Source organism: Cyprinodon variegatus, unplaced genomic scaffold (assembly GCF_000732505.1).
Source record: "Cyprinodon variegatus isolate N-32 unplaced genomic scaffold, C_variegatus-1.0 Scaffold238, whole genome shotgun sequence".
Lineage (NCBI taxonomy): Eukaryota > Metazoa > Chordata > Actinopteri > Cyprinodontiformes > Cyprinodontidae > Cyprinodon > Cyprinodon variegatus.
Window position 1 is genome coordinate 975889 of NW_015150691.1, and position 10529 is coordinate 986417.

The following is a 10529-nucleotide window of genomic DNA, read 5'->3' on the forward strand; positions in this document are numbered from 1 at the left end:
CTATAATAAAAACATAAAAATAGGTTACAAATTGGTGTTTTTACTCTCAAGTCCTCGTTCCCGCCCCCTGTTCTGATTGGCTTTTACGCCTCACACGTGACCAAATGCGGAACTGACCAATTCAAACATAAAACCTACAGGTTCGTGGGTGTTTTTGTGTGGGGTACATCGCCGCTCGGCCAACTGGAGTGGTTACATAAACTCTATCGAACAACTCAGCGCTTGTTCCCGGGCTTTGGCACGATGCTGAACGCCGCCGCCGCAGAGAGGAACAAGGAACCTATCCTGTCGGTGCTTCGGGAGAGTGTAAACCATGAGAGAGCCCTGCAGGCTCTGGAGATATCTTCCGGCACCGGGCAGCATGTCGTTCACTTCGCAAAGGCTTTGAGGAATATAATTTGGCAACCTTCTGAGTATGACCGCCAGTCTCTAGTCAGGTAAGCGCAGCTATATACTGTAATATGTGGGTTATAATTACCCTACAGGTGTTGATCATGTATTATAGTCTATCTTATTTTTAAAACAAACTCCCACTGAGTTTTTAAAAGTCATTTTCAGTTGATTTAATCGGTGCTTTGTGTATCATTGTAAATGTGTGCGTTCTACTTTCAGTATAGAAGCCTACAGAGCTCACTACCAGCTGCACAATGTGAAGCCTGCCATCCATCTGGATGCTTCCCAGCCCCACCAGTGCTGGGGGGGGATTCAGCCTGAAAGCCTTGACCTGGTCCTCAACATCAACATGATTCATATTTCTCCGTTGTCCTGCACTGAGGTCAGGCGGCTTAATTATTTTAGCTTTTATGTCCATAAAATACAGAGATTGTTAACACTCAATCCATAGAAGCTTTTTTTTCATATTTCTATAACTTAAGGCGTTTTGGATGTTGAATGATTAAGGCTGATGGGTATGGAGGATAATGGGTGCCACTATACTAATTCAATTCAATTCAGTTTATTTATATAGCGCCAATTCACAACACATATAAGCTACATTCACACTGCAGCCTGAAGTGACCCAAATCTGATTTTTTTGGCCCATATGCAACCTGGATCTGATCTTTTCATGACAGTCTGAACAACACAGATCCGATTTGTTCCGATGCGAACCAGGCCACTTGGCTATGTGGTCCTGATTCTGATACGAATCTGATCTTTTCAAATATGTCTGAAGGGCCAGGTCACATTCGTCCGACCTGAACACCATTAGTACCAGACAAATTGTCACTATTCTGGGAAGTAGTGGCAAGAAAAACAACAACCATGGTGAATGAAGATGCGGAGAGCGATATTTATGTTTAACCATCTTGAGAAGATTGTGTTTTTTATGGTTATGAAAGATCGCTAGATGCGCTCCAGCGCTACCATCCACGTTTACTTCCGTAAACACAGAGCACGCAGGCCTGTGACGTCATTGCCTGCTCTACTACGCATGCGGGACACTTGTGTTGTATGACTGCAGTCATACAGTCCTGTAGACATACAGGTTGCATATATTTGGAAATGTCAACGGCAACACAAAAAAAAAAAAAGGTATTTCACAAAAAAATCGTAAGGCCTGCAGTGTCAACATAGCCATAATCAAGGCAGAGACAGTTCAACCAGATCATACAGTCAGATTGATTCAAAGTTTTCTATCTAAGGAAAACCAGCTGATTTCTTGTAGCGACAGTGGGAAGGAAAACTGTATTTTTACACAGGAAGAAACATCCAGCAGAGCCAGGCTCAGTGTGAGCAGCCATCTGCCGAGGCCAACGGGGGTTCAATGAGTCTGAAGCAGAGATACAAAAGGCAACTGTCGACCGGGTCAATAGGCGGCCCCGTCCAGGAAACACAAAGCCAGGCAGACGAGCTCCGAGTCAGGTCCCATGTCAGAGGATGAAAGAGAGTACATGTGTTGCAAATTGGCGCTATATAAATAAACTGAATTGAATACATCCAGTTAGTCACAGTCAGAGAAAAAACAGGCAGATCTCCAACATCTATAAACAATGGTGTTGATGGCAGCAGAACAGCTGATATTTTTCTCCAAAATGGTGTCACAGTCAAACAGGAACAGACCAAATTTTAAGCTACTATAAGAAAAAACAGAGAGCATAATTTTAGAGATTGAACAAAAAAATTCTCCAGAGTCTGAGAATAGAGATAGCATGACGAAAAGAGGTCCATATGTCCTCCAGCAGTCTAACCATATAGCAACATAACTATTGAGATACCTCAGGATAACCTGAGCTACTCTATCTATAAGCTTTATCAAAAAGGAAAGTTTTAAGCCTAGTCTTAAAAGTAGACAGGGTGTCTGCCTCACAGACTAAAACTGGTAGTTGGTTCCACAGGAGAGGAGCCTGATAACTAAAATATCTGCCTCATGAAATTCTAGAAACCCCTTTGATATGGGATTTAAATGACAGGTCTAACTGAATAAATTGTGAAATAATGATTTAAATGCGTCTTTAATTTATTAAAACTGGAAATAAATACAGAATTTATTTAATAAATATGTAATTAATTATATTGTCCGTAAATAAATATGATTTTTTCGTTCGAAAAAGGGAATATAATTATTTCATCATTTATTACTCTATTTCCTGTAAAATAACCTCGCCCCCAGACAGATTTTGGAAACTTCCACCAAAGCAGGCAGTACTAAGATACACTAAGCGGAATGGCCAAGTGTGGGGACGAGTGGAGGGAGTTAATCTGTGGTGTGAACGGGATGAGGGAAGGCAGCAGTGAATCTAACATGACTACATAGTCCAAGTACCTAAAATAAAACACCACACTAACAGGTGAGGAAATGCTCACCTGAAAACCTCAATTCAACTCCTGGCTCCACATGAATTGAAGTTTGAGGGCAATGGTGTGTTCTTTTTATACTCTGAAGTTGAAGCAACACATAGAAGAGTGATTTTTTTGTCAATGTTCTGGCTATAACCATGTGGGTTATAATGTCCATAGATGGACATCCACAAGCATAAAACTGAGTTCTACCACTTCTGAGATTACATCGCTCCAATTCCCATTTCCAAACTCTGAGGTAAATCGGGAGCACTATTATATCCAAGCACTTGGCTGGAATGGAGATATTTACTTTTGAACCAATAGGAAAGCTCAACAGCCATAGGAACTCTTCAAATCATATAGGTCAACACTAAGGCAGTTTTAGGCCAGATATTGCAAAATTTAACAAGTTAACCCCAAAAAGGTCACGATTTTCAAACTGACATAAAGATGGCACCCAAAAGGCCCCATTCATATCATCTTTCAGCAAAAACAACCATTTAGGGCTTATTTATTCTTGAAAATAGTAGCTATTCTTTTACATTTTCATGTTATATTATCTTATAGAAGTATTTCATGCTTTTTTTTGTTTTTTTTTTACTGGAGAGGTTTGGTCTTTAGGCAGATTAAGACTTTAAAGGATGATTTATGGGTTTAAAGGGACACAGGGATTATTGGCTTCCATTTAAACTCCAGATGTAGGGCAGCTCTATGTCAAAAAACACACAGCTTTAGTATATGTTTTTTTTTATCATTTAGTTTTTATTGTCCTTTACTTCTCTCTCTTTTTTTTTTTTTTTTTTTTTTTTTTACAAATTTAATGTTCATGATTGATTCATTTGGGTATTTTTTTGTTTTTCTGTTTAATTACGATGTAAATATAAGTTCTGATGAAAATCCCGTTATTGTCCCACAATGGGGAAATTCACTCTCTGCATTTAACCCCGCCCCTTGGGGAGCAGTGGGCTGCCATTGTGTGGCGCCCGGGAGCATTGTGGGGTTAAGGGTTTTGCTCAGGAACCCAGAGTGCAAGCTTTAGGGATCAAACCGGGTACTTGCACCCTTCTCAGAGCACAAGCACTGCTCAAACCACTACACCATCACTTTACAAATCAGTTAGGTGTAAGTCTGCGTTTAGGTTAAACTGTTTTTTTGTTTGGTTTTCTGAGCTCATAAGGTGATTAAGCCTCTCCATGTTTTATAATGGAACCCCAAAAATTACTCTAGAGTCACAATGGTAACACTAAAAGAGGTTAGCGGTTTTGGTCTGCATCAGTTTAGCATCCAGGCTTTGCTTTGAGGTCTCGCCACAAAGAAAAATAACTTTGTACCCAAATTCTCTTATCTATGAGCCCTTTCCTATCTGACCCTTGTTTTTTCTTCCTTTCCTCCTTTAAAAAAGGGGTTATTAGCTTTGCCAAGCCATAGACCTCCAAATGAAAAATGCAGTGTGTGGCTGTTGACACCAATGGCCTTACATCAGGCTGCTGTAAAGCTGCACGTCTTACCACAGGAACAACTCAGGGCTTCGTTTGGATTTGCCCGTTTTATGCTGGAAGTTTAGAATTGTGAGATTTGCAGAGAAAAGAGGTGTCAATGGGGTTTGAACTTCTCTCTACGTCCATTTCACCCACTGAACTATCGTTATTCATCTACGACAATGTAAACTCGGTTTTGCAGTCTACGACCCCTTTAATAAGCCTTTATTTCACCAAGAAAGTCACCACTGAGATTAACAACCTCTGTTTCAAAGGAGACCTGAATATAATATTGCAGTAGAAGAGAGGTTGTATTTAGTGTTTTAAATTGTGCATGGTATTTTTTTTTATCTTTTAATAAACTGACCTGGTTTGGCTAAATGATTAAGTCACATGGAAAGAATAAAGCTCCCCTTGAGCATATTTGCTTTGCAGCTCTTCATATCCGAGTTCTCAGATATAAACTGGAGGCAGTTCTCCACAAGAAGGTTTTAGTGGTTTTCCATTTTCCTGCCTCCACTTCATGTGATGTAATTCCAGTAGCCTAAAGGCCTCACTGCTCTCATCTAGGGTCTATTCAAAGGGGCTGGAGTGCTGCTGAAGCCACAGGGTCTTCTGTTGACATACGGGGTAAGTGAAAAACATTTCATGTCATTCTCAGAACCACTCATGACCCCTAACGATTAATAAAGGTTTTTGGATACTCTCTCAGCCGTATGCAGTAAACGGACAGATCACCCCCCAAAGCAATGTGGACTTTGACTATAGTCTAAGGCAAAGGTAAGGTGGCCAGTTGTTTATTGAAATAAATGCACTTTCACTTTGTGATTAGCTTGTTGCAAAATGCACAATAAAAAGAAAGCTGTACATTGTGTACCAAAGTATATTTCTTTGAAGTTGAGTGTTTTCTGTAATTATTCAATCAATAGTAACCTAAGACCACACAGAGACATACAGACCTCGTTGTTTCAAGGACTACAAGTGCTACAAAATGAACCACCATGCAGCCCAAATCTTTACTGCCTTATGTATAACTTAATTGTATTAAATTTGACAAACTTACATGATGGGTATAATTCAATTTATTTTGGCCTAAATCCATCTGAAGAAAGTAATTATAACACATTTGAAGGCTTATGATGCTTGGCCAGAATCCATCAAAAACTATCCTCATTTCTCCCTTGCATTTCTGCATTCCTCCGCTTTTGCTTCATTGCTGTGGGGGTAAAAAATAATGCCATGGGAGATTAAGGAGCTCCAACTTAACCTTTCTATAAAATTATGCATGTTTATTATGAGTTGAGCTGTAAAGCATGAGGATTTTAGCTTTTAAACATCACGTATACTGCACGTGCACCACAGTAATGTAATTAATGAGTCTCCTACTTGGAGGTCACAGCAGTGAGCGGATAATGATTCTATAAAATCTCATGCAGTACTTGAGAATTTGATTTACTCAAACTGGTATGCTGGATTCTTGACCGACTTTCTTATTGTTTTACAATTATCTGACCACTTGGGGGCACTCATAGACAGAGCTTTGAAAGTTTGTTCCCACTTGGTCAGTTTATATAAAGAAAAGAAAAAACAGTTTAAGCATTAGTAAAGTAACATCACTGTTCATGGCATAGCAGGACACTGAACGCCACGCTAATTATCTCAGTATACATGCACTGTTCAGAATAGAAGAACATTGGTTTGAAATTAAAAATGTATCACAAAAGTTACCAAACAATTAGCAAAAACAGATTACCTAAAGTCATACTTTTAAAATCATTATTAGTCAGAATATAAAAAAAATCCTCTTTAGTACTCTCTTCTCTCTCTATAGATTTGTCGCTTGTATCTAACCAACTGTAGTTTAGAAACAACTTTCTTAAACCATGTAGGGCTTGCTTTAACTTTTATTCCTTTTCATGTTTTATCAAACGGGGAATATCATTTTATTTTTATTTTTTTACATAAGCAAGGGAAAAGGTTAGCCATCTTCATTTAGCCAGCAAACACAGCAACAGGTGGGAGAAGCACTTTCTAAATCTATTTTCCATTTAGGTGTAGAACATCCTTGTCAGTTTAGGATTTTAAAATAAGGGAACATAAAGAAAGAGCAACTGACCTCTGCACATTTTTATTACTGGTAACCATTACCATGTAGTTTATTTAATAAATGCGGAAAGTAGAACATATATATAAATAAATAAACATGACATAATGTTTCATCTCTCAGGAATCCAGAATGGGGCTTGAAGGATATCTCATTTCTCGATTCAGTGGCACAAAAAAATGGTTTATTCCTGGAGAAAATAGTAAGTATTTGCAGAATTATCTGAAAGCTAAATCAAATGTCTGTTTTTAAACTAAAAGAAAATGTTTTGGGATTTTTTTTTTTGTTTTGTTTTGTTTTTAGGTGGAAATGCCAGCAAACAATAAATGTCTCCTGTTCAGAAAAGAGAGTTTGGTGTGACCTGTCCAGGTGATCCTTCTAAGAAGCAGGGCGGTCTAAACACCTTAACTTCTACTTAAATCATCTAATTGTTGCCTGAATAACATATGTTGCCTTCATAACAAACACATGGGATCATAACAACTTGACACTCATTTATTTAATCTGGTATTATTTACGGCAAACTACTATCATGTATTGCACAGTTAAACCCTTACATCAATATGTACTGTTTCTACCCTAAGACAAACAGCTGTTATATTAGTTACTAAGCATAAGTGCTATTTAGAAGTACATAATAGAAAATGTACATCACACAACAAAAGATGTGACTATACGAGCAATACACTCAAAAATGTTTTTAAGAGCACATAACATAAACAGACTACCGCTGATATAGAAGGGTCCTAATCTGGATGTTACAGAATTGATTTTAATCAGCATATCTTTTTTTATTTGTAATCAATGTAATGTTTAAAATAGCATTATAACTCTGCATAAATAGCTCACAATATCCTGAATGTAATAAAAACTCTGTTGGACTACCTACATCTGATCTCTTACTTTAAATAATATTGTGTAGTCACTTATATTCTTGAAGACTGTAATATCTGCAACTGTGTCCTATCATTCTCTACAATTTCTCACATGCTTTTTTATTGATGGCATCCCTGAGCCTGCGGAGCCTTTTTTCAGTTATGGCTTTCACGTAGCTGTCTGGCTGGATGATAGCCATGCCATCCTGCACCATACCCATCACCAACAAGGGGTTGTGCTCCATGGTGATGTTGGGACAGGGACAGCTCCAATCGATCTTGATGATGGTCACCTCCAAGTTTTTAGTGTTGAAGAAAGTTAGGCCCATCTTTTCATCCCTCAGTACCTCGTCCAGGCTAAAGCGAGCCAAACCAGAATCGAGGTCCTCGATGAGCTCCATTAGCCGCCCAACGATGGCGAAGTCGCTGCGGCACAAGGTGGGCATCATTTTCCCCCTCATCCGACAAGTCCTGCATGGTTTCCGTTTGGCCTGCGGACAGTTTGCCTCACATTCCTTTTTAGTGCGAAAGCTATTGGCATTTCCCTGGCATCCGCCGTAAGCAAACGGCTGGCACTGTTTCATCAAGGAATTCCAGGCCCAGCGGGCCTCCCAGTTTTTGCACGGACCTTGAACCGCTGGCAGGGAGCAGATCCCCATTCCCTCTCTCTGACAGGACGCCTTGCATTCCTCGTACGTCTCAAAACGATTACGACTGTCGTCGCAGCCGCCACTGCTGAAGGTCATGCAGGAGCCCAGCTTGCTGTCGTAATACCAGTCCACGTGACGCTCCCCGCTGCAGACTTTAGTGTCAACCTCAGCCAGGCAGTCTGCTGGAGAGAACGGTCGCCCCATGGGCAACTCAGGATCCTCTGAAAAATCATCCGCTCGGCGGATAACAGACAGCGGGTAGTCTGCTTGGAGAACTCCGACAGAGTTCCTTGCGATACATGTGTATATGCCGGTGTCCCAGACCTGGGCATTGTACACCACTAGCTGTCCAATGTTGGTTATGACTACATTCCCGTACATCTGGTCCGGCCTCATGACTAGCCGCTCACGCCTTTCACTCTGCTTCTCCCACGTCACATCAGGCCTTGGAACGCCGATCACGTTGCAGTGAAAGCTAACTGTGCCTCCGACATAGATGGATTGATGGTGAGGGTTAGAGTACAGCGTTGGAGGCATTGGGTCCTCCTGGGAGGATGTGGGGGTTGGAGAAACTGTAGTATCTAGAGGAAAAGGACTCGTATGTGGACCAGCCAGGTAGAAACGGCAAGGGATCACAGTCAAAGTCACTCCCCTGATGCAGGCTTCTGCGTCCATGTAGCAGCGGTTGAAGTAAGTGAGGCCATCCGACGCACAGGTAAAGTAGGGCTCTTTCTCACAGCGGTCCTGGCACTTACAGATGGGCTGTCCATCCCAGATGTCACAGGTTGCCCCCTGCTGGCTGCAGATGAAACCATCACAGGTTGCAATGGAGGAATTATCTCCACTGTCTCCTTCCTTCCCACCCGGCTGAGCAGGGGTGCCATCAGAGAAACGTGCAGAAACGCAGCTATTGAGGCCACACACATTGGTGCAGCATTTCTCATGTTCTGCGCAGTCCTGAGCAGACAGAAAATTCAGATCAGCATTCAAAAAGCCAGTTTAATAGATTAAAAAAATATATATGTACAAATGTATGATAAGCAGATTTTCCATGCAAATAAAATGAAAATCAGCAACAGATAAAGCTACATTACTTTAAAACTTTACACAAAGGTCTGCTGCTTAACACGTAAACGTGAATTTAGTGTTTTAAGAATTGTTTTTACCCTTGTGAAGCACAGGTCTATAATATAAAATATGCATCAGGTTTTTTTTCATGGAATGTTCTAGAATGCTGTGATACTTGCAGCCTCTCCTGTCTACAGAAACAAGTGGGTCTTTAGCATGACCACACAAAAAGTGAGGAAATAGGTAAAAATAAATGGCACAGTTCAAGCTTCATCTTTATTTTTTATTTTTTCTCTCAGAAAATAAAGTTGTACAAACATTTACTAATTCCTGTGTATATTTGGCTGCATCAGGCCCTTTTAACATATGTTTTAATTGCAGGACCTCCTGTGGAAAAGTAGTAGCCTTTTTTTTTATGTCGTCAGTATTATTCAGTCAACTCAGTTTAAAGAAGTCTACATCTCACAGTTTCTGTTATGTTTACTGATATATTTTAAATAATCAAAATGTTATATAGATTTTTTATATAGCTTGAGAAATTCATGATTAATTGGTCTCTGTGAATTGTCCTTTCAATATCAGTATGTGTATGCCTAATTGTCCTTTGATTGTCTGTGTTGTCCTGTTCTAATATACTTACTTTAATAAAAAAAACTGAAATTGAGATTTATTTTTCTAATTTATTGTGTTCATTCATTATAGATTTTTATTTACTTGTTGCTCAGTTGTATCACTGATGTACAACACGCTGTGGTTAAGTAAAGTATTTAGTATGAAGCTAAATTACTGAAAAAAATAATTTTTCTAGAGCTAAGACTAGACCTTTGTTTTTAAAATTTTCAGACATGCAAATAAGACTATATAAATTATGTATAAATTAATGATGCTTTTTTTATTGTAATGTTTGTTGCTGATATTACTTGTTCAGAGGAATAGCAGCCATCAAATACTGACAGACCTGTTGGTGGCGATTTCATGCTTCAGGAGGTGAAGCTGGAGGTCATTAGTTTTCAAAGGTGAATACTCATGGCCAGCAGCTAGGCACTCTCATTTAGTTTGGATAGCCACACCTATACTGTATATGCATCTATGTCAGCTCATACTAAAAAGTATTTTTAAAGGCTGCACAATTAAACAGCATTGCAATATGAGTGTTTGTAGGGATGGAATTAATGAATTGTTTTTTTTTGGATAAGAGTACATGTGCATCTGCACAAATAAAGCAACATGATCTGCACAATAAGTTGAATTCAAAGTGGAGATGCAGGATCACCATGTGCAGAAATGCAGTTGTAAGGATGATTCCCATTCAAAATAATGTGCAGCTTTAGTTTCTTTTCATTTGCAATTACCGTGAATACACATATGGAGCATGTATGAGGAATTCAACTTTAATAATTTGCATAATGGTTTTTGCGATTGCAGCACTAGTTGCCCCCACCTGATAATGGTAAAGTTGTCTAAAATGCTAAAGTTTGGAAGCCAACTTAGGATCCAATTTCCTGGTATGCTCCCATACCACTCCCAAGTATTTAGTTCCTAAAGTGTTGTTTAAATAAATATGATCAGGATT

The 10529-nt window shown here is 39.4% G+C and overlaps 2 protein-coding genes across 2 annotated transcripts in view; one reads left to right on the top strand and one right to left on the bottom strand.

The window, feature by feature from the left end:
* Positions 1-118: 118 nt before the first annotated feature.
* Positions 119-7479, top strand: LOC107089102 (chromosome unknown open reading frame, human C16orf13). Its single transcript, XM_015381665.1, has 6 exons — positions 119-437; positions 613-775; positions 4830-4889; positions 4972-5039; positions 6487-6565; positions 6667-7479. The coding sequence occupies exons 1-6, from the start codon at positions 244-246 to the stop codon at positions 6721-6723; spliced, it is 621 nt and encodes a 206-aa protein (XP_015237151.1). The 5' UTR covers positions 119-243; the 3' UTR covers positions 6724-7479.
* The window catches only part of wfikkn1 (WAP, follistatin/kazal, immunoglobulin, kunitz and netrin domain containing 1), a 3776-nt gene continuing 581 nt past the window's right edge, over positions 7335-10529 (bottom strand). Inside the window, exon 2 of the mRNA XM_015381664.1 lies at positions 7335-8845. Coding sequence (XP_015237150.1) covers positions 7337-8845 — 1509 coding nt within the window. The 3' untranslated portion in view covers positions 7335-7336. The remainder of the gene's footprint in view (positions 8846-10529) is intronic.